The sequence below is a fragment of the Osmerus mordax genome, chromosome 25 (assembly GCF_038355195.1).
Source record: "Osmerus mordax isolate fOsmMor3 chromosome 25, fOsmMor3.pri, whole genome shotgun sequence".
In the NCBI taxonomy this organism is placed as follows: Eukaryota; Metazoa; Chordata; class Actinopteri; order Osmeriformes; family Osmeridae; genus Osmerus; species Osmerus mordax.
The window spans coordinates 10,117,562-10,140,181 of NC_090074.1; the positions used below are offsets into that span (position 1 = coordinate 10,117,562).

Consider the following 22,620-nt stretch of genomic DNA (forward strand, 5'->3'; position numbering starts at 1 on the left):
GCTACATTTACCAGCTTTGTAAGCTTACGCTTGCTGATCATTGGAAGACCACTGTACCACACCACAATGCCAAATGTCAAGACAGATTCAATAAAACACTGGTATAGACATACACACACACACACATACAGCACTGGTAGGTCTATTCACATAGTCAGGTGGCTGAGCGGTTAGGGAATCAGGCTAGTAATCAGAAGGTTGCTGGTTCGATTCCTTGCACTTCATCCTACTTGCCTCGGGGGAATGTTCCTGTACCTACTGTAAGTCGCTCTGGATAAGAGCGTCTGCTAAATGACTAAATGTAATGTAAATGTAATGTAATAAAACACTGGTATAGACATACCCACACACACTGACCTACCAGTGCCATACAGCACTGGTAGGTCTGTTCACATTCACACACAGCACTGGTAGGTATAGACACACACTGTTAGGTACGTGTGTAGAGATTTTGGTGGACAGACAGATAGGGATTATGATCTGCATAATCCTCAAATCATTATCCTTCTGTAATGGATGTGTCAGACTGGCTGGTCCATTCCTGTCTTCCCCATTCGTCTAATCCCTCTTTCCTCTCCAACACTCCTCTGTTCTACTCCCCCTCTTCCCCAACACTCCTCTGTGCTTCCTCCTCTCCAATGCTCTTTCGCTCCATTCCTCCTCCTCTCCAACACTTCCTCCCCCTGAGATCATAACGAGGAATGATCTCAGGTCATAACCAGGAAGGGGATCTCTGAGGTTGCCACCAAGAAGAATAAAAGAAGGTAAAACTATTTTCAGTGTTCAGTGTTGGGTTAGGGTTAAACCTTGATGTGACAGTTTACTTTCATGAGAAGGGGCTCAAAACACCTGAGATAGGGAACCTTTCTCTTCCAAAATGTTCTAACTTCCTGTCTGTTTGTCTGCTTGTCTGCTTGTCTGGCTAGGCTAAAATAGGCTGGGCTAAGCTAGGTTACCCCAGTTATAGGATCTTTTCTCCTTCCACCCAGAATTCCCAACTGTTAGCCTTCCAAACCCTCTCCGTCCAATATCATGTAGCCTCCCCCCCACCCTCACCTCCTATCATGCCATGCCTCCCCTCTCCCCCCTGTTCTTGCCCCTGGGCTCTGGGCCTCCTCCTCCTCTCCTCCCTCCCCTTCCTCCCCCAGGCCGGTGTGTTCCGAGTCGGGGTGCTGGGACCCTGGTCATGTGACCCCCTGTTCGCCAAAGCCCGGCCCCAGCTGGCGGCCATGTTGGCGGTGGAGCGTATCAACCACGACCCCAGCCTGTCTTTGGGCGTGGTGTTCCAGTACGAGGTCCTGGAGGAGGACTGCCAGACATCTCGGGCGCTAGGGGGTTTCCTGCGCAACCATCCACGGGCCAACGCCTACCTGGGGCCTGTCAACCCAGGCTACTGTGATGCTGCGTCCCTGTTGGCTAAGAACTGGAACAAGGCACTGTTCTCCTGGGCGTGTGTGAACTACGAGCTGGACGAGCACCAGCGACACTCCACCTTCACGCGCACTGTGCCCTCACCTGTCTGGGTACTGCTCAGGTGTGTCTCTGTCACTGTTCTAAACACGCAAACACGTACAGTAACAGTAACATAACAGTCCGCTTGATAAACATGTACACAGGTAAACACTCAGCTTATAAACATGTGAACATATAAACAATCTGTTTGATGAACATGTTCACGTAAACATTCAGCTTATAAACATGTTAACATGTAAACAATCCTCTTGTAAACATGTAAACTACCATCTTGATCAACACGAACACGTGTAAACAATCTGCATGTGCACACGTCAACAGCCTAGCACGACACTTCCGCTGGGCCCACGTGGGCGTGGTCTCATCAGCCGAGGACGTGTGGGTGGATACGGCCAATCAGGTGGCCAACGGGCTGCGCAGCCACGGCATCCCTGTGGTCATCATGGTAACGGCAGATAAGGACGCCGCCTCCGTGCGTCGGGCCTTGGTGGCCATCAAGAGAAGAAAGCACCTGCGCAGTGAGTGTTCCACATGAACCCCAACCTTAACCCTAACATCACAACTCTAACCTCAACCCCAACCCTCACCCCAGTCCTAACCTAACCCTAACATCCCAACTTTAACCCTAACACCACTCTACTCTAACCTCAACCCCCACCAACACCCACACCCCAACCCTGACTTCAACCTAACTTCAACCCTCATCCTAACTCTAACCTTGCCCTACTCATCTCAACTGGACCTCTCAATATTTCTTCACCTGACACACGGACAGCCGCATGTGTTTCCTGGTGCCTCAGTGGGGGTATGACTCTACCAGGCAGAGGAATTGATGAATGCTTAGGTGATGGATTTGAGCATGTCTATACCGCTGAACCTCTGCGGGTCAACATACTGAACTGCTTGGCGAGTTGGGCTTCAGAGATAAAAATCGAACCCGTACACAACCAGCCTGGGCCTACCTTCTTCTCTTATGTAGAACTTGAGATAAAAGCTGAATTGAATTAATGAAATGCACTGGTACACTGGAATTACATTTAAAAGCACAGTGCAGTTGATACAAATACACTGTACTGAGAATGCTAAGAAACACACCAACCATACTGTAGCACTGGAAATGACTGGTATGTTTAACTTTAATGTGGTTGTTCACGTGTGCGCCTGTCTGTGTTTGTCTGTGTGTTTCCATTTCTGTGACCGTGTATTTTGGCACATGCGCGCGTGTGTGTATTGTGCTTTATTGTATGTGTTTGTGCCACCAGTGGTGATCCTCTGCATGCACTCCGTTCTGATTGGTGGAGAGACCCAGCGGTTGCTACTGGAAACGGCGTTGGACATGCACCTGACGGACGGGTCTGTGGTGTTCGTCCCATATGACACCCTCCTCTACAGCCTCCCGTACCGCGACACACGCTACCCCGCCCTGCTCAGCAACAGCAAGCTAAGGAGAGCCTACGACGCCGTCCTCACTGTCACCATGGACTCTGAGGAGAACTCCTTTCACACAGCCTACCAGCGGGCTGTGGATACAGGCCTACTGCCAAGACACACCCATCCTCTACAGGTAGGCCTACTGCCCAGACACCCATCCTCTACAGGTAGGCCTACTGCCCAGACACACCCATCCTCTACAGGTAGGCCTACTGCCCAGACACACCCATCCTCTACAGGTAGGCCTACTGCCCAGACACACCCATAGATTCCAGGTAGGGTCTACTGCCTCGGCACACCAGGTAGGCCTACTGATCCTCTCATGTCTCTCCTCAGCTGTCTCCTCTCTTCGGGACGATCTACAGCTCCATCCTCTTCATCGCCAACTCCCTGCAGAGCGTGCGTGAGTCCGGGGCCTGGCCGTCTGCCGCCAACCTGGTGCAGCACTCCCGGAATATGGCCTTCTACGGCTTCAGCCAGCGCGTCCGCACCAACTCCAGTGGGTCCAGTCTGCTGTCCTACCTGGTTTTGGACACGGACGGGCTAACCTGGCCATTGGTGCCCACCCACAGCCTGGACCTGGAGGCTGGCATGGTCAGGGCCCTGGGCCAGCCCATACACTGGGCGGGGGGGGCCCAGCCCAGCCCGGACCCCAGCTGTTGGTTCTCCTCACACACAATCTGTAGTGGAGGTTTGCACACACACACACACACAGTGCAGTGGAGGTATGCATGCATGCATGCACACACGCAACCTAACCCAGATATACTGTAATGTTTGTAAGGTGTGGATCCGTTTGGGCTGGTGCTGGTGTTGCTGAGCCTCGTGCTGGTTCTGGTTCTGTCTGCTGTGTTGGGCTACTGGGTCCGTCGTCGTGTGATGCAGGCCCGGCTGCTCCGAGGCCCGGGGAAGATCCTGCTGACCCTGGCAGATGTGACCTTCATCAACCTGTCCCTGAGCAACAAGGTCTTTTATCTGGGATCTCTGGAATGCTCTGTGTGTGGTTACATAGAATGTTCTGTGTGGTTCTATTGAATGTTCTGGGCATGGTTCTTTAGCTTGTTCAATATGTGGTTCTGTAGCATGTTCCTTGTGGTTCCCTAGAATGTTCTTTTTGTTCGTTCTTTAGGATGTTCTATATGGTTCTATTGGATGTTCTGTGTGGTTCTAAAGAGTGTTCTGTGTGATCTCCCTGGTCAGAAGCTCAGCCTGGACAGCAAGGTGAGTGACCTGGGTGGCCCTACCTCACTCTTATCTGCCTCCACCATCTCCCCGGCAACCTATGAGAACTCCAACATTGCCATGTATGAGGTAAGGATGGGGAAGAGATTCCAGGTAAGGCCTAGTCCTCAGGACTATCTCCTAGCCCCAAGCTCCTAGCTCCTGCCCAAAGAGACAGGGTCTGAAGCTAACTGGATCTGAAGCTAACAGGGAGACGGGGTCTGAAGCTAACAGGGTCTGTAGCTAATACAGTGACAGAGTCTATAGCTAACAAGGTCTGTAGCTAACAGGGATACAGGGTCTGTAGCTAACAGGGAGACAGAGTCTGAAGCTAACAGGGTCTGTAACTAACAGGGAGATATGGTCTGAAGCTAACAGGGTCTGTAACTAACAGGGAGACGGGGTCTGAAGCTAACAGGGTCTGTAACTAACAGGGAGACAGAATCTGAAGCTAACAGGGTCTGTAGCTAACAGGGAGACGGGGCCTGTAGCTAACAGGGTCTGTAACTAACAGGGAGACAGGGTCTGAAGCTAACAGGGTCTGAAGCTAACAGGGAGACGGGTCTGTAGCTAACAGGGTCTGTAGCTAACAGGGAGACAGGGTCTGAAGCTAATGCCTGTATCTAGCAGGGTGTGTAGATAATATGGCCTGTAGCTAACAGGGTCTGTTGCTAACAGGGTGACAGGGACTGTAGCTCGCCCCTAGCCCTGACAGACTGCCCCCACAGGGAGACTGGGTCTGGATGAAGAAACTCCCATCTGGAAGCTTCAAATCCATCACTCCCCAGACCAGTGACGTGTTTGAGCTGGTGAGTTACACCCGAGGGTTACGATTACACCTGGCACACCTGTTATACTTGTTCCACACTTGGTACTGGTCACGATCATTAATAAACATTCAGTCTTAATCATACATATGCATACAGGTCTAGATCATAGATATACATACAGTCGAGAACACATATATATACAGTCTAGATTTCATATAAAGAAACAGTCTATCACATATAGTGGTAAAGATACAGTCCAGATCACATATATAAATACAGATAATGTCTAGATCATTAATATACAAACATAAATACAGTCTAGATTAGAGACATAGGCACAGATTAAATTATTGATATAAATACAGTTTTATGTGGTGAGTAATGGCAGTGTGCGAATTACGGGGGGGTTTGGGGGGGTCTGACCCCCCCGATTAAGGCTCGGACCCCCCCAAAAGAGGTAAAATCCACAGGTCTGGGGGGGTCGATACATTTATATATTGTTCTTACCTGTAAACGTAAATATCACAATATAGTTACCATATTCATTTAATAACAGGTTGGCGATACACACAAATGTTGACTTTATGGCAGGGAATATGACACACTATTACACTGACTGCTATAGTCAAAATTCACTCAATAAACACAGTGCGAGTGACCAGTGCCCAATAAAACTCAAGAAACACCGCGCGCGAGTGACCAGGCAGTGTGCAATACAGAAGCTTGTTGAATCACCTCAGTGTAGCGGTGCGTTCTGCTTCGTGATAAAGTGAAAGAAAGGCAAGTTTGCTATCCAGACATCCCAAGTCTCCCGGAAGGTCCGGGAGTCTCCCACATTTCAATAGCGGCTCCCTGACGGCCGCAAATGCTGTACAATCTCCCGGAAATCAGGGATTTTGTATTTCGAGCGAGCGAGAGACTGTCTAATGGTCATTTCTGGTAGAGATAGGTGCATATCTGGCTTTGTATATCGGAAAATTAAGGAAACGGCTGCAGCCATCAAAAGCTCCGTTAGGCTGCCCGATATGATTGATGCGGTGGGCAGAGTTGTTGGAGCTCAGACTGTGAACTTACAACGCAGCATTGATTACAACAGGGATAAGTTTGCGGCTCTGCAAAGGAAGATGGAGGACATGGAGACCTTCCTGAAGGGTGGACGTGAATATTGAGTTGCGGCTACTCGTCAAAACAACTACCCCAATCTTATCCACTTTCGGCCCCGTAACCAGCACAGGCCCTGGCCAAGGCCGTCGCTGGAAAACAACTCCCCTGGAGAGCGCTGAAGCGAGGCTACCTCCCGGAAATGAGTCTCTGCAGGTTGGGATGTCTGGCTATCTAATACCACAACAAGGAGTCAGGTGGCTGAGCGGTTACGTTGTGTCCTTGGGCAAGGCACTTCACCCTACTTGCCTCGGGGAGAATGTCCCTGTACTTACTGTAAGTCGCTCTGGATAAGAGCGTCTGCTAAATGTAAATGTCTAAATGTAACAAACTGTCATGAATGTATTTGTAATGGCAATTAGCTGTAGAATATTCACAAGAATGTTAATGATAGAAACATGGTTAAGCACCAACTTAAAAGATAGCTATCGCTAGCTCTATATCAAGCAAGATAGCTTCATTTGTCTGTCTCATTGCTTGTCAGAATCTGGAGAGATTTCCAACAACCTTATTTTGTGATGAACAGTCAGATATGTTACTCTGCAAATTTTGAAAAGATCAAGATTATTTCAGAAAGAAATGACTACAAACAATTGTGTTTGTAGTTTTAGTAGTGCGTTGTCGTGCCGTTTACTTTGTTGGGGCAGCGGCAGGGGTGAACTTCGTCCCGGGGGGGGGCGGGTACTGAGTTGACCCCCCCGATTGTCATTGTATAATTCGCACACTGAGTAATGGTTTGTGAAAATCCTCAAAATAAAGGAAATTTAAATGGCCACCACAAGCCCAACTCTACCAATACACAAACAAGGTGTTTTGTGACGTATGCTATTTCAATCTGGAGATAACAGGAATTAGTAAAGTGAAATTCATTTTACAAAGATGATGGAATTAGACATCAGGTGTTTGGCGCTTAGACCCCATGGGGAAATCAATGATGAATGGGCATCAGCCCAGCCGCCGAAGATAAATCCCCCCATGGAGTCCAGACACTGACGACCCAGCCAGACAAGCCGAGGAAGCAGGAGACTAAACCACCGGGCGGCGATAGGGAGGTGGAGGGCTGCGCACATTTGTAACATTGACAAACTAAACAGGGAGAAAAACATATTGAAAGGGACAGCCCGGGACAACATATTGACAGCCCGGCATTGGAGTTGAGGAAAAGGGAGAGCATGCGTAGCGGGGGGAGTGTGTAGCGATACAGAATGTTTGTATGGCCCGACCGGACACTAACATAGGGTATTGTAACTGGTGTTATAGCTATGTACTAGAATACAGGTTGAATATTATTGTGAATTGTATATTATTATATTAATGTCTATATTTCCCTTCTTCCTCCTCCTCCAGATGAAAGATATTCGTCATGAGAACGTGAACCTGTTCATGGGGTTCTTCCTGGACTGCGGAGTGTTTGGAATCATGACAGAATTCTGTTTACGTGGTAGCATCCAGGACCTGCTACGTAACGACAACGTCAAACTGGACTGGATGTTCAAGTCTTCCCTCATACTTGACCTCATCAAGGTAGGACACACGCGCACGTCCGCACATATACACACACATGCCCGTACACACGCACACTCACATACACTGTGTGTGTATGCATCCATGCGTGTGTATGTATGGTGGGGGAGCAATGTGTGTGCGTATGTGCGTACTTTTGTGTGTTTGAATGCATGCATGGGTCCATACCTGTGTGTGTGTGTAGGGTATGAGGTACCTGCACCATCGAGGGATCTGCCATGGCAGGCTGAAGTCCGGTAACTGTGTTGTGGATGGTCGCTTTGTGCTGAAGATCACTGACTATGGATATAATGAAGTTCTGGAGGCCCAGAGACTCCCACGCACCCCACCCTCTGCTGAAGGTAGACCTCACACACACACATGGATGCGTGCATACACACACACACACACAAACCAAGCCCTCTGCAGAGGGTATGAATACGAATTGCTATCTTTGTGTTTGTGTCAATCTTTGTGTCAATGTGTGCCTGTGGTTATGGTGTGTGTGCATGGCGTGTGTGTATGGTGTGTGTGTGTGTGCATATGTTTGTATGGTGTATGTGTGTATGGTCTGTGTGTATGTTGGGTGTGTGCATATATGTGTGTGTGTATGGTGTGTATGTATGGTGTGTGTGTGTGAGCAGAGCTACTGTGGACAGCGCCAGAGCTGCTGCGTGGGTCAGGCCAGCTGGGGTCTCTCCCGGGAGACGTCTACAGCTTCTCCATCGTCGTGCAGGAGGTTGTGCTCAGAGGACCCCCCTACTGCATGATGGACATGACTGCTGAGGGTACACACACACACGTATGCACCCACACACACTGTTATCCAGTCATTGCACAGGTAGATTACCTAAAATCTCTAGCACTTCTGCATTCTGTTCACCCTGTGTGTGTGTGTGTGTGTGTGTGTGTGTGCGTACGTGTGTGTGTGTGCGTGGGCTCCAGACATCATCCAGAGGATCAAGAAGCCTCCTCCTCTGTGCCGGCCGCTGGTGTCTCCAGACCACGCCCCCCTTGAGTGCATCCAGCTGATGAAGCTGTGCTGGAGTGAGCAACCAGACAGACGCCCCGACTTCAACATCATCTTCGACCAGGTAGACAGACCAGACCAGGTAGACTGCTACCTCATCTTAAACCATGTAGACAAACCAGACCAGGTAGACTTTTATCTCATCCATAACCAGGTAGACAGACCAGGGAGACAGCTATCTCATCCATAACCAGGGTAGAGAACTACTTCATCTGTAACTAAGTAGACAGCTACCATGTCTATAACCAGGTAGACAACTACCTAATCTATAACCAGGTAGACAGTTACCATGTTTATAACCAGGTAGACAAGTACCTCATCTATAACCAGGTACGCAAGTACCTGTTCGCATGGTGACAGAAAAAAATACTGTTAACCTTTGATCTTCCTCCTGCTCACTTCCTCCCCCTCCTCCTCCTCCTCCTCCTCCTCCTCCTCCTCCTCCTCCTCCCCTCCTCCCCATCCTCCTCTGCGAACCGCCCTTCCCCAGTTTAAGAACATCAACAAGGGGAGGAAGACCAATATCATAGACTCCATGCTGCGCATGCTGGAGCAGTACTCATCCAACCTGGAGGAGCTGATAAGGGAGAGGACCGAGGAGCTGGAGATAGAGAAGCAAAAGACGGAGAAGCTCCTCACACAGATGCTGCCTCCGTGAGTCTCACACGAACACACACACATACACAAAAAGTATTGTGTTAGATTCCATCTCGTGGCAATTCCTTCAATTTTCCAGTCCTATTTCTGTAAAGACCGGGTCTCTGTGGCGCAATGGATAGCGCATTGGACTTGTGTCTCAAAGTAGGGCGTGCATCGCTGTTAGACTTTTTTTGGCACAGATATCAGCTCAATTTCATATGAATTTGATATGAGATTGGTTTCAAAGAACAGAATGGAATGGTCGAACTTAAAGAGAGAAAGAAATTGTAAAGTCAATGATTACATCCTTACAAATCATAAACATAGCTCACGCCAAGGGACGAAAGAGCGTTAGCCATAGTAACGTTTGATTAGGGTTGATCAATGATGTTGAGGGCGGTTCGCGTCCGAGGCCCATTTGAAGAATCTAAAGTCAAAGCGCGGCTGTGCTGCAGTGGTCACAAGACTGAGTCTGCGTGATCTCAGTCAGGTTGCAATTAGAATTGCGTTTTTGGGGACTTCTTCTGTGGAATCGTTCAGGTAGTGTTGTACAGTCACTAATCTCGTTGAATCCCAGGAGAAGCTTGGCGACGTCCATTGGAACGTCAATCATGATGGCGTTCACGCCATAGTACTGTACTGTATACTGTATATATATATAATGTACTGTATAGTTACTAATCTCAGCACATTTGCATGCACATAGGCCTCGTGGCGCAACGGTAGCGCGTCTGACTCCAGATCAGAAGGTTGCGTGTTCAAATCACGTCGGGGTCAGCGGAGATTATGTGTGGCCCTCCATCGGGAAAAGGACGTCTTTCTTGCGGACGCAGTGAGAGCTCACTCTTTTACAGAACTGGCAAAATCAAGCTCTGATTGCTTTCCCTCAAAGTGAGTCATGCCACCACTTCTAGGCAGGGCAAAGAAAAGCCATTCAAAGGTTGTGGGTTGGAGTCCCACCAGAGTCGTTGTCTTTGCTTCCCAAACTCCCGTTGACAGATCACAGGAAGAGTTATTAGTATGGCCGCTCCTCCTCCTCTTCATCATGGGGAGTTTTGGCCCACGTCTCCCAGCGTTTCCTTCCATTTTTTCGAGTCCTGGTCCCGTGGAGACAGGGTCTCTGTGGCGCAATTGGTTAGCGCGTTCGGCTGTTAACCGAAAGGATGGTGGTTCGAGCCCACCCAGGGACGAGTGTTTTCTTGTTTGAAAACCTTAAAGCACCTACCCGAAGAGAAAACAGCAGCCTGAGCCCGTCGTGGAGCGCCAAGTAAGGCGCCGTGGCTTAGTTGGTCAAAGCGCCTGTCTAGTAAACAGGAGATCCTGAGTTCAAATCTCAGCGGTGCCTTTTCTGGCGCAAGAGGAAGCCAAGCGCTCCCTGGTGGTAGGTTCATTTGAAAGCTTAGCCTTGCAACTTGGCCCTCATCTTTGACAGTGAGCGAGCAGAGTGAGCCCGAGGAAGCAGAGCTCTCCCTGGTGGTCTAGTGGCTAGGATTCGGCGCTCTCACCGCCGCGGCCCGGGTTCGATTCCCGGTCAGGGAAACCTGTTTTGAGACCTCTTTTAAAATGGGGGCGGGTTTCCCTGCCGGTAGAGTAGCCTTGCTGTCGGATAGGCAATATTTGACCCCAAAACATCCCTCCTTCGAGCCGGATTTGAACCAGCGACCTAAGGATTTCTAACCGCGTTTGACCTACAGTCCTCCGCTCTACCAACTGAGCTATCGAAGGGTGAACGAGAGAGGGGTTTTTTCTGGCGAGGAAGGCATGCGATCCCCCATTCTCTCTCCAGTTGAGATACGAAAGAAGAAAGCCTTTGCTGACGCAACGGTCTGTCAAGCCTCTCCCTGGTGGTCTAGTGGCTAGGATTCGGCGCTTTCACCGCCGCGGCCCGGGTTCGATTCCCGGTCAGGGAACTTTAGGTTTAGCCGAAAGCTTGGTGACAGCTGGCTTTTTGCGTCCTTTGTCTCAAAGTAAGGCGTGCCACCAAGTCACGCTGTGTAGTTTGAACACACAGCTCACGCAGGGACTCGAAAGCTGGACCCTCAAGATTAAAAGCTTCCTCAAAGTGAGGTACATGAGAGAGAGTCAAAGGTGGACCGCTCCGACAGGGTTTGAACGCACGCCGCCCGAACAGGGACTTGAACCCTGGACCCTCAGATTAAAAGTCTGATGCTCTGCCGACTGAGCTATCCGGGCTCTGGAAGGACCGAAAACACAGGGTGTTTCGTGGAACTTGCGCATGTAAATCTCCTCGCCCACACGAACCCTTAAGGATCGTATGGCGAATCCTTGGCAAGTGTAGCAGGGTTTGCTCGTTGAAGAATGGAAATACTTCGCCGGTCGTCAGCATTAGTGAACACGCACCCGTCCAAATACCTTTGACAATGGATTTGTTCAAGTAAGGACAATATGGATCGTATGAAGGAGTTAGATTTTGAACTTGTTATGAGATTGGTTTCAATGAACAGCTGCAGGGGTCACGAGACTGAGTCTGCGTGATCTCAGTCAGGTTGCAATTAGAATTGGGTTTTTGGGGACTTGTTCTGTGGAATCGTTCAGGTAGTGTTGCACAGGCACTAATCTCGTTGAATCCCAGGAGAAGCTTGGCGACGTCCATTGGAACGTCAATCCTGATGGCGTTCACGCCATAGTTGGTACTCTGAGCGCACTTTGCGGCACAGCGTTTGCACATCAGAGTCCACGTCAGAATGTTGCCTCCTTGCATGCACGTGGGCCTCGTGGCGCAACGGTAGCGCGTCTGACTCCAGATCAGAAGGTTGCGTGTTCAAATCACGTCGGGGTCAGCGGAGATTATGTGTGGCCCTCCATCGGGAAAAGGACGTCTTTCTTGCGGACGCAGTGAGAGCTCACTCTTTTACAGAACTGGCAAAATCAAGCTCTGATTGCTTTCCCTCAAAGTGAGTCATGCCACCACTTCTAGGCAGGGCAAAGAAAAGCCATTCAAAGGTTGTGGGTTGGAGTCCCACCAGAGTCGTTGTCTTTCTTTCCCAAACTCCCGTTGACAGATCACAGGAAGAGTACTTAGTATGGCCGCTCCTCCTCCTCTTCTTCATGGGAAGTTTGGGCACACGTCTCCCAGCGTTTCCTTCCATTTTTCAGCCCTGGTCCTGCGGAGACAGGGTCTCCGTGGCGCAATTGGTTAGCGCGTTCGGCTGTTAACCGAAAGGATGGTGGTTCGAGCCCACCCAGGGACGAGCGCTTTCTTGCTTGCTTCTGTTGTGGGTCCTGCCTGTGTGACAATGAGCTGTACTGCTGTCAGAGTGGAATAAGCTGGAAAATGTCTTCATTCTGGTGCCTTGAGAGGCTTTGCTGCATGCGGGGCATAACCTTCGGAGGTGTCTTTCAAAGACGCTGTAGACCCCGCCTCAAAGCACCTACCCGAAGAGAAAACAGCAGCCTGAGCCCGTCATGGAGCGTTAAGCAAGGCGCCGTGGCTTAGTTGGTCAAAGCGCCTGTCTAGTAAACAGGAGATCCTGAGTTCAAATCTCAGCGGTGCCTTTTCTGGCGCAAGAGGAAGCCAAGCGCTCCCTGGTGGTAGGTTCATTTGAAAGGTTAGCCTTGCAACTTGTCCCTCATCTTTGACAGTGAGCAGAGGAAGCAGAGCTCTCTCTGGTGGTCTAGTGGCTAGGATTCGGCGCTCTCACCGCCGCGGTCTACTCAAGTATGCTGGTGCAACGTCGACACAAAGAGGCTCTTTAACCGGTACTCTCAGCACACTTTGCAGCATATCAGAGTCTGTGTGACACACAGGAAGGCGCACACATGCACAACACAATGACAGACAAACGCATATAATTAGTCTTTTTGTGTGTTTTCCTTAATTCGTTTTTTTTTGTTTTTGTGTGTGTGTGTGTGTTCAGCTCGGTGGCTGAGGCCCTGAAGACAGGCAGTGTGGTGCAGCCGGAGCACTTTGACAGAGTCACGCTGTACTTCAGTGACATTGTGGGCTTCACCACCATCTCGGCCAATAGCGAGCCCATCGAGGTGGTGGACCTGCTCAACGACCTCTACACATTGTTTGATGCTGTTATAGGAGACCATGATGTCTACAAGGTAACACAGAGAGTGTATGTATCATGTATTTGTTGTGAATGTGTCAGGTACTTGTTGTGTATGTATCATGCCATGTACATGTCATGTGTATTTCATATAAGTCAAACATAAATGTTTGGTGTATGTGTATGTATCTGTACAGCATTTCTATGTGTGGTGAACTCTTCATGCATGTGTTGTGTTTGTTGTATGTGTTATACATGTGTCATGTATGTGTTGTGTAACGTTGTCTGTCTTATAAATGTCATGTCCCCAGGTGGAGACCATAGGTGATGCCTACATGGTGGCGTCAGGGCTTCCAGTTGCTAATGGCGACCGTCACGCGGCTGAGATTTCCAACATGGCACTGGACATTCTGAGCTCTGTGGGGTCCTTCAAGATGAGGCATATGCCCGACGTCCCCGTGCGCATGCGCATAGGCCTGCACTCAGGTACAACCCTGTTCCTTGACCCCTGAATCCTGACCCCTGACACCTGACCCTAACCCTTACCTTGACCCTGGCCCTGAACCTGGACGCTGAGATCTGACCCCTGGTGTGGGAATGCTGACCCCTGACCTTGGCCCTGACCCTACTATGTGTGTGCAGGTCCATGTGTTGCAGGAGTGGTGGGTCTCACCATGCCCCGCTATTGTCTGTTTGGAGACACCGTCACCACCGCCTCCAAGATGGAGTCCACTGGCATGCGTGAGTCATCACCTGCTCAGTCATTACCGGTCTGCTCTCTCTGCTCTTGGCTCATGTTGACATTCAGTGTATGTGCGTGTGTGTGTGAGAGTGAGACTGTTTCTGTGTGTGTGTGCTTGTGTGGTCCATGTGATTGTGTGTGTTTGAGTGTGTGTGTTTGTGTGTGTGTGTGTGTGAGGGTGGGTGGGTGTCTGTCCCCAGCGTATCGTATCCATGTCAGCCACAGCACAGTGAAGATCCTGCTGCAGCTAAAAGAGGGCTACAAGGTCCAGCCGAGAGGAAGCCCCGAACTGAAGGTCTGAACAGCCCCAAATCTCCCTCCCCCTCTTTCGGACACTCTCCCTCTTTCTGGTTGCCTTCCTCTGTCTCTCTCTTTCCGTAGATTCACCCCATGTTCTCCACTGTGTTTAGCAAGGTGTGTGTAGCATGTTCTCCACTGTGTTTAGCATAAGGTGACCAGATTTCTGAGACACAATCCGGGGACATTTTCAGTTCAGACACGTAAACACCTCCAAAACATTACATCTTTGTAAACGAAAAACGGGGACACTGACACTGACTGGGCCCTTATTCATAAAGTAGTTTATCTTACCCTTGTTCTCGTAAATCGCAAAGGGAGTGTCAAACAAAGAGTTTTCTACTTAAAACTGATCACAAAGTGGCTGAAATGAAGATTAGTAGAGCGTAAAAACCTTTATCCAAATAATAAGAACCAATATCAGTGATAAGAACTTTGTTGATGCACAAGCTTCCTTGCAGCAGGCCTAACCTCTGTGATTGGCTGATAAGTGACTGGTCCGCACAGATGGGTGACAGGTGTAGGTTTTTCCAGCATAGAATTGAAGATTAGTAAAGGTAACAACCTTTTGCCAGATTGTTCTGCCCATAATGTGTTCTTAACCCTCGTGCTGCCTTCGGGTCACATGACCCAAAGGTTCATAACGAACCATCGTTGTGTTTACCCAATTTTACCCAATACAAAAACAAATTAAAATATATATTTTTTAACCTTTGCAATGTGGGGGGTCTGAGACAGCCTAGCTGTTAAAAGAAAATGCTTCACATTGTCTTTGTATGCGGTAAATCTGTCGCAATACGACGGTGGGTCACAATGACTGATGGGTCAGAATGACCCGAAGATAACACAAGGGTTAAGTAACTTTATCCTTGAAGTGTTTGTATGCTCACCTGACGGCTAACTGCTCATAAACCAGTCTCTTACCACATCTACCAATCTAATGGTATAACTCATGGCATGGGAGTTTGAAGTTAGTTTTGACAGTGAGCAGGGCCTTGATGGTAGGGACTGTGAAGCGATTCCTCTCTGCAGTCCATACATCGTTCATTAGTGAGAATATCCTCTCAACAGGAGCATTTCTCCCTGGTAAACACATCACCACAGATGCCAATTTTGCCAGGTTAATGTGCGGTATTTCATGGTCAGTGAAATAACAAATTACGCCTCCCCATCTTTGAATGAGTGGTGTCTCCTCTTTCTTCCATTCCTCAAGAATCCCCCCCTTAAGGAACTCCTGGAGACTGGACACCTCATCAAATAGTACATCCTCATCAATGGCCACATTGGGGCATTTCTTTTGAAGGGTGGCTACTGCCTTCTCAATGTAATCTCTCTGAGGCTGCCTTTTTAGAAGAAGACAGTTCAGGTCTTGGAGGTCGTCAGTGTGCTTCCCCCATGCATCCAGGTAACTTATTGCTGTGTCAAAGAAACACTTCGAAATATCAAGAAATGTCTCCTTGGTGATAACACCATTCTCCTCCAGGTTTCTCAGAAGACCTCTGGCTAACACTGGGACAAAGTTGTTATCATGTCTTGCAACAAGTTTTGCTTGAACATTTCCGAGTATGGCAGTGGACTCCACAGCACAGCGGTCCTGGCCTTCAAGCAACTTTATTCCCTCATGGAATATTGCCAGGTTGCCATGAACAAAGGCCTGCGCAGAACAACAGGACATTTCTCTTCGGAGAGAAAGAATGATCTAAGCGGTTGATACATTTGAAAGACCCTCTCCAAAGCTGGCAGCATCGACAGCCAGCGAACATTGCTGTGTCCCAAAATGTGATGGTATTCTTGACCAACAAAATCACAAAAACTCTTCAGTCTCTCCACACGAACTGTAAAAATGTGAAAGTATCCAAAGACCTTGGTGAGGAGATGTTCCACGTCAAGCGGAACCATATCCAGGGCAGTGTGAGCCGTGTATCCAAGGCCAAGCACCTCCCGCTGAAGAGCGTGCTTTACCTTGGAGTGGACATTCACCCTTCCTGCCCTGTTCAGTCCACCAAAGTTAGTGTTAGTATTATCTGCAGAGAAGGCCACAACTTTGTCCTCTAGCCCATGTTTTTGGACATCTTTAGACATACTTTGTCTGCTCCAGATTTTGGCCGAGGAGTGTCGTGGCCCAGGGTGCAAACACATTTGTGACAATGGCCTCACACTTACTCCTTGCACAGCAACATTTTGGCTCATAGAGCTTCCGGTTCAGTGATGCTGTGCAGTCTATTGACCTGAAGCTGTGATTATGGCTAATAGTGTGGTATGCAAACACACCCTCCTGCACAGCCAACTCAAATTCTGTTTGAGAGGGCTCCCTCTTGAAAAATGTTGAAACACTGGGTACACCTGCACATCCAACAATTGCAGCTTTGTGTTTTTTGGTCTGCTGGTGTTCTACGACGGATGTTCTTCCTCCACTGCCCACTGAAAATGAGGAATGGCAGATGGTGCAAAAAGCTACTGCCTCATCATGGCCTAGCCATATAAATGAAAATTATTTTTATATATTGTCATTGACATGACACTTCCTTTTCTTTGAGAGAGACATTGTTCTATCCTTCCTCACTGTCCTTATGTCACTGTTTGTACTTTTAACTTTTTCTTGTCTTTCTCTTTTCTTCACCTCTTCTCTCCCTTAGTTTCTCACTCTCTTCTTCTTCTTCTTCTATATCTATTTCACTCGTCTTCCTGCAAAGTTTTCCACCTGTCCTTCCTTTCCACTCTCCCTACAAGGACCAGGGGTTGGGGAAGGGGCAGAGGTAGGGAACGATACACAAGTATAGGTTAATTATTAACGTTTTCGTTAATGAACGAAAACGTTCGTATTCAAAGAGACTGTATAGCCCTAACCCTAACCCTAGCCTACAACACAATTAATGGCAGGGAAGAGTTGTTGCGCGGCTTTTAAACCAAAGTTCCTAGAGCCACTCAGCCAGAGATAACCGTGGCTGGCTACCTCATACGGTTGTTGATGAATGTAAGTCAGCACTCCTCGGCTTTCAGTGGTTTCATTTAATGACAAGTTGCCAACAACCTCTAAGTAGCAACCCAGACTAGTGAAACTGAAATGTCATAGTACTGGTTAGTTAGCTAGTATCTCTAATATTAGTTAGTTAGTTAGCAAGTACAGCTGTAGCTGACACCTGACAGATACATTGTTGACACGCACATTTTTGCAAATTGTACATACATATTATCTATATAATAATGATAGGTTAAATAATATATGACATAAATGATAAGCAATGATACTTACAAGAAACACCGTTCGTCAACCGCCTATCGCAATGCAATCTTGTCTTGTACTCGATTAGTCAGAGCTAGCTGGCTGAATAGAATAAAAGGACGCAATCTCTCGCGCTGCATATTCAATAGCCAATCAAAATACTTCAAAGACGGGCATTCTAGAACATCTTTGAGCTCTGAGCTCAATTGCCGCCCTGGCTGCTGGCTTGCTTGCTTGAGCCAGTGGTGTGTAGGCTACACAACTAAATGTTTGGTCATTGTTTTCTTTCTCTCTTTTTTGTATTTGTGTTCTGGGTCTGTTGTTGGTCACAGTGAAAACCGGGGACATTTTCGGGGACAGCTCCAGCCGGGGACAGGCCACCAAAAACGGGGACTGTCCCCGGAAACCGAGGTGTGTGTAGCATGTTCTCCACTGTGTTTAGCGAGGTGTGTGTATAGGGTGACCAGATGTCCAGATTTCGTCCGGACAGTCCGGTTTTGCATCCTCCTTTTCGCCCTTTTGTCCTCCTTTTGGATCCTTCCTGCCCACCGTCGCAATTTACCACTCGCGTGGGCTTCAGTGCCAAAAAAGAAAGACCTCCTTCAAATCTACGTGGAGTTCAGAACTCCACTTTGCCACTAAGAGCAGCAAAAATCAATATCATACCTTCTGTAAGCTCTGTCGCATTGATGTAGACGTCATTAGTAGGGGGAAAGGGACTTTAGAGCGGCATGCCTGCGCTACGCAACGGCACAAGGATAATACTAGTTCTGCCGGGCACTCTTCCTAAACATCATTTTTTGCTCCGAACACAACAGCGGATGATAAAACAACCACTGCTGAGCTGACCAAATTATATATTTTAATTTATATTACAATTGAAATAGTTCCCCCACCCAGTCAACAACTTTTGGGGATTGTCTTCCTTTTTGGATTCAAGTGTCCTCCTTTTCAAGGTCATGCTTCTGGTCACCCTATGTGTGTAGCATGTTCTCCACTGTGTTTAGCGAGGTGTGTGTAGCATGTTCTCCACTGTGTGTGTTTCAGGTCAAGGAACTGGGAGACACCTACTGGCTGATTGGCAAGGACAGCTTCACCAAGCCTCTGCCCATCCCTCCAGAGGTCAAGTCTGGGTAAGAGCAATGCCTGCTACTGGTATTTCCCCTGGTGTATTTCACCTGTGTACCGTATTTTTCGGAAATAAAACCCTGATTTTAAATTTTTCTTGTGGTGGTGAGGCTTATATTTTGAAGCGGCTTATCTAACAAAACAGGCTTCAAAATGTACTAATGAGAAGGCTAACAAATAACACTATCATGGTAGTAGCATTGCTACGAGCAGGGGCGATTCTAGGATCAGACCTTTAGGGGGGCTCAGCCCCCAATGAGAATGTGACATGGATACAGTGCCTTGCAAAAGTGTTAAACCCCCTTGCTAATAAATCACAAATTTCACTGGATAACAATTACGTAAGCCCCATTGTACCGAATTTTGTTCCACTGGGAGTGATCGCGGTCCAGTGAAAAATGAATGGGAGTTTATGGAGCTAAACGGCTAAATGTGGCTCTTTCGCCTGATTGTCGTTGAGAAATCTCTGATTTGATTGTAGTTTCTGCATGTTCAACATGGATTATAGGTCGAAAGTTGAATGAACGAGTACTTATGTCCTTTCGGTTTCTTACAGGGTGAGTCGTTGTTGCCCATAACACGCTAGCATTCTGCTAATGAATGCTGATTGGTTAGTGAAGGACTGACTACAACCAGAGATGGTATCCGAAGTGGAACCAGAAAGTCAGAGCATTAGCAACATTAGCAACAACATTAGCAAGTCAAAACTCTTTCTAGCATGTGTATTCACAGGGAGAGCCTAACATGTCAGCTGTGTTGTCGATGCCTTGAGAGAAAAAAGGTAGTGACCAGAGCTTGCCGCAAAGCAGTATCTCTGCTCGTACTATGTGTATGATGTCATTGACATTTTGCCATTTAGCAGACGCTTTTATCCAGAGCGACTTACAGTAAGGACAGGGACATTCTCCCCGAGGCAAGTAGGGTGAAGTGCCTTGCCCAAGGACACAACGTCAGTTGGCATAGCCGGGAATCGAACTAGCAACCTTCTGATTACTAGCCCGCTTCCCTAACCACTCAGCCATCTGACTCCCATTTTAAAGGGCTTTTTAAGACAAAAAAGCTACTTAAAAAAAATCAAACACACAGCAGTGTGTATTTTTTTTGCCTCCCCTTTCTAATTCCACATTCAAATGACTAGACAAAAAATTATATCCTGAGAAAAGTGGATTTTGAGGGGTATAGCTCCATAGACCATTCATTCTGCACTGGACCGTTAGCGCCCTCATATGGAACTATGGTGGAACTGCAACTAGTTCATAAACCGGAAGTTTCCCGAGAGTGGCAGTTCTCCCCATATTAGACATTCTCTGACTATAGGCTTTGTGTTTGACCTCCTTGTCTATTCTTTGTTTATCTATGGCCGCACCGCAGCTACAATTCACTAAATCTCTCTTACTAATTAAACACCGCCCTCGAATAAACACCGCACCAAAAATGATCATTGTGTAATAAAGGCTGCAGCGTTTAATTAAAGAAATATGGTAATAATTCATAATAATTAAAACATTTTATTATTTTGTAAATATTATTTTTAGGGGTGCTGAGATCAAATTTAGGTGTGCTTGAGCACCCCTAAAAAGAGTCTAAAATCGCCAATGGCTACGAGTATTATGCTAGTTAACTTAGCCCGGAAGCTAACTAAAGCTAGCTAGCTAGGCCTACTGTTTCGGAAAAATAACTTACGATTTAGGGAGCGTCCAAAATATTTATAATTCCCGGCAGTGGCGATTTCTTGAAGACTGCAAGGGAAGCTCGGCTTCCACTAAAATGTCAAAACATTTATGGTAAAATATTTACAATTGTATTAACATTTTAAATGCGTTAGAACACGTTCATCTCGAAGACGTTCAGAATCAGCAACCTATAGCAGGTCGAATGACTCGATTTCCTTGTCATACATTCCCGTAGCGTCACAGTGCATTTCCCTGTTGAAGCCTGGCGTCCATGGACTTCAATGGGGCTGCTTTGAACAGGTTTTTTCAGTGCTTCAAAACTATATGGTCATTGGATAAATGCTGCGATTATGTCCCGCCCACGATCGCTCGGCGGGTCAGGGGGTGAATGGAGGAGTGGGCTGGCCTGGACTCCGGGCTTCTACGTGATGATTGGAGGGTCTGTCGAAAGACTGCATCTCCTTTTGATTGACAGCGATTGTATACTATAAAAAGTCGCCGAAGTTATTCGAGCTCAGTCCCATCGCGAATTTTGCAAGTGTAGTCGAAAGACAAACTGCTGCAACCTATTTCTTGGAATTTGCTTGCCGAAATTGCTAGCCAATTTTCATCATACATTTAATACAATTATACACCACATTCCTTGTTTCAGTTGAACCTAATTCCCATATTTCCTCCTTCGAGTTTAATATCGTTAGATTGTTCGTTCATCCATTCATTCATACAGTAGGCTAGGCTAGTGTCGTAGGGGTGAACTAGCCAGTGAACTAGCCAAATAGATAAAAAAAAATTATGATGTAGGCCGATGTTCCCCTCTTTGAAAGACCAGCAGCCGCCCTGATTCCCGGGCAATAGAAAACATACATTACGCACTTACTTTCGTTTTCTAAGTGTGTTGCAACGGCATGCTGTAAGATCGCCTTTACTCGTGCATTCCCATATCAAGTACGCCATATATTCCAGTGTGGTTTATACTCACATTTACAAAAACAAAGCTCCCATTCTGGTGGGGTGCAGTTTATAAAAAATGCGGCTTATTTTCAGAAAAATACGGTATTTCCCCTGGTAGCTCCTCTGTTATCTCCTCCTGTTATCTCCACCTGTATCTCTACTGGAATCTCCCCTGGAGTATCTCTGCTGGTATCGCCCCTAGTGTCTCCTGGTGTTTCTCGTGTCTCTACAGAGCACAAGCTCATGGGCTGCAGATGGAGGAGATAATGCGTCACAAGAAGAAGAAAGCCGAGCAGCTGGCCAGGGGGAGCAGATGAATCTCTGCAGGCTGCACTTGTTACCTGCCCTGACCTACCAGAACTGCTACCTGCCATACCACACCTGTTACCTGCCCTGCCCTACTACACCTGTAACCTGCCCTGAACGACCTGTTACTAGCCCTGCCCTACCACACCTGTTACCTGCCCTGCCCTACTACACCTGTTACCTGCCCTGCCCTACCACACCTGTTACATGCCCTGCTCTACCACACCTGTTACCTGCCCTACCACACCTGTTACCTGCCCTGTCCTACTCTACCGCACCTGTTACCTGCCCTGTCCTACTCTACCACACCTGGTACCTGCCCTGCCCTACTTTACCACACTTGTTATCTGCCCTAACACATATTTACCACACTTGCCCTCACCAGCGAGATCAGATGAAGCCCAGGATTGTTCTACCTGTCTCACTTCCTGAATACAAAACCTGTTTCACTACCTGAAAACAACACCTGTCTCCCTTCATGGTGACAGCACCTGTCTCACCCCTGGTGACAACAAGTCTCACTTCCTGACCACACCTGTCTCACTTCCTGGAGACAATACCAGTCTCAACACTTGTCTGAACACCTGTCCACTTCCTGGTGAACATACCTGTCTTACTTCCAGGCAACCAAATGTGTCTCACTTCCTGGTGACAACACCTGTCTCACTTCCTGGTGACAACACTTGTCTCACTTCTTGGGGATAAAACCTTTTAATCCACTCCAAAAAGCCTAAATGGTCTGTCTGCTGCCCCTCAGTGCTTCTGTGTCTGTTTGACTGATCATGTGTCCATGTGTCTGGTTGAAATTCTGGTGAAGGTGACAGCAGAGATGGGGGGAGTACTAGCAGGGCGAGAGGACTGCAACTTCCTGACTGACTCCCGTCATCCTTCTTGCTGTGTTTCAGGACAATGCCGCGGGACTTTAAGCAACTCCTTCGGAAGGCCGTGAGGAGGCTCTCCACTGTGCGCCATGTTACTGAGCTGCCTACTGGAGGCGAGGAGGACAACATCATGATACACCACCATTGACATTGGAACATTAGAACACTGGAACCT

The 22,620-nt window shown here is 47.9% G+C and overlaps 1 protein-coding gene and 9 non-coding genes across 10 annotated transcripts; 8 read left to right on the forward strand and 2 right to left on the reverse strand.

Annotated features, from left to right (window-relative positions):
• Window positions 1-1,064: 1,064 nt before the first annotated feature.
• On the forward strand, window positions 1,065-21,575 carry LOC136933457 (retinal guanylyl cyclase 2-like). The gene is made up of 18 exons (XM_067228862.1): window positions 1,065-1,534; window positions 1,795-1,991; window positions 2,736-3,037; window positions 3,241-3,595; window positions 3,689-3,870; window positions 4,105-4,215; window positions 4,854-4,934; window positions 7,404-7,580; window positions 7,765-7,921; window positions 8,204-8,347; window positions 8,505-8,653; window positions 9,080-9,243; window positions 13,107-13,299; window positions 13,556-13,730; window positions 13,887-13,985; window positions 14,187-14,281; window positions 18,554-18,639; window positions 21,491-21,575. Exons 1-18 carry the CDS (start codon window positions 1,065-1,067, stop codon window positions 21,573-21,575), a joined length of 3,222 nt encoding a protein of 1,073 aa, XP_067084963.1.
• On the forward strand, window positions 9,934-10,005 carry trnaw-cca (transfer RNA tryptophan (anticodon CCA)). Its single transcript has one exon. It is a non-coding gene; the product is annotated as a tRNA-Trp (tRNA).
• trnan-guu (transfer RNA asparagine (anticodon GUU)) lies at window positions 10,345-10,418 on the forward strand. The gene has a single exon. It is a non-coding gene; the product is annotated as a tRNA-Asn (tRNA).
• trnat-agu (transfer RNA threonine (anticodon AGU)) lies at window positions 10,500-10,573 on the forward strand. Its single transcript has one exon. It is a non-coding gene; the product is annotated as a tRNA-Thr (tRNA).
• Window positions 10,696-10,767, forward strand: trnae-cuc (transfer RNA glutamic acid (anticodon CUC)). The gene has a single exon. It is a non-coding gene; the product is annotated as a tRNA-Glu (tRNA).
• On the reverse strand, window positions 10,864-10,953 carry trnay-gua (transfer RNA tyrosine (anticodon GUA)). The gene is given in 2 exon segments: window positions 10,864-10,899; window positions 10,917-10,953. It is a non-coding gene; the product is annotated as a tRNA-Tyr (tRNA).
• Window positions 11,067-11,138, forward strand: trnae-uuc (transfer RNA glutamic acid (anticodon UUC)). Its single transcript has one exon. It is a non-coding gene; the product is annotated as a tRNA-Glu (tRNA).
• Window positions 11,349-11,421, reverse strand: trnak-uuu (transfer RNA lysine (anticodon UUU)). Its single transcript has one exon. It is a non-coding gene; the product is annotated as a tRNA-Lys (tRNA).
• trnaw-cca (transfer RNA tryptophan (anticodon CCA)) lies at window positions 11,958-12,029 on the forward strand. Its single transcript has one exon. It is a non-coding gene; the product is annotated as a tRNA-Trp (tRNA).
• Window positions 12,671-12,744, forward strand: trnat-agu (transfer RNA threonine (anticodon AGU)). The gene has a single exon. It is a non-coding gene; the product is annotated as a tRNA-Thr (tRNA).
• Window positions 21,576-22,620: the final 1,045 nt, after the last annotated feature.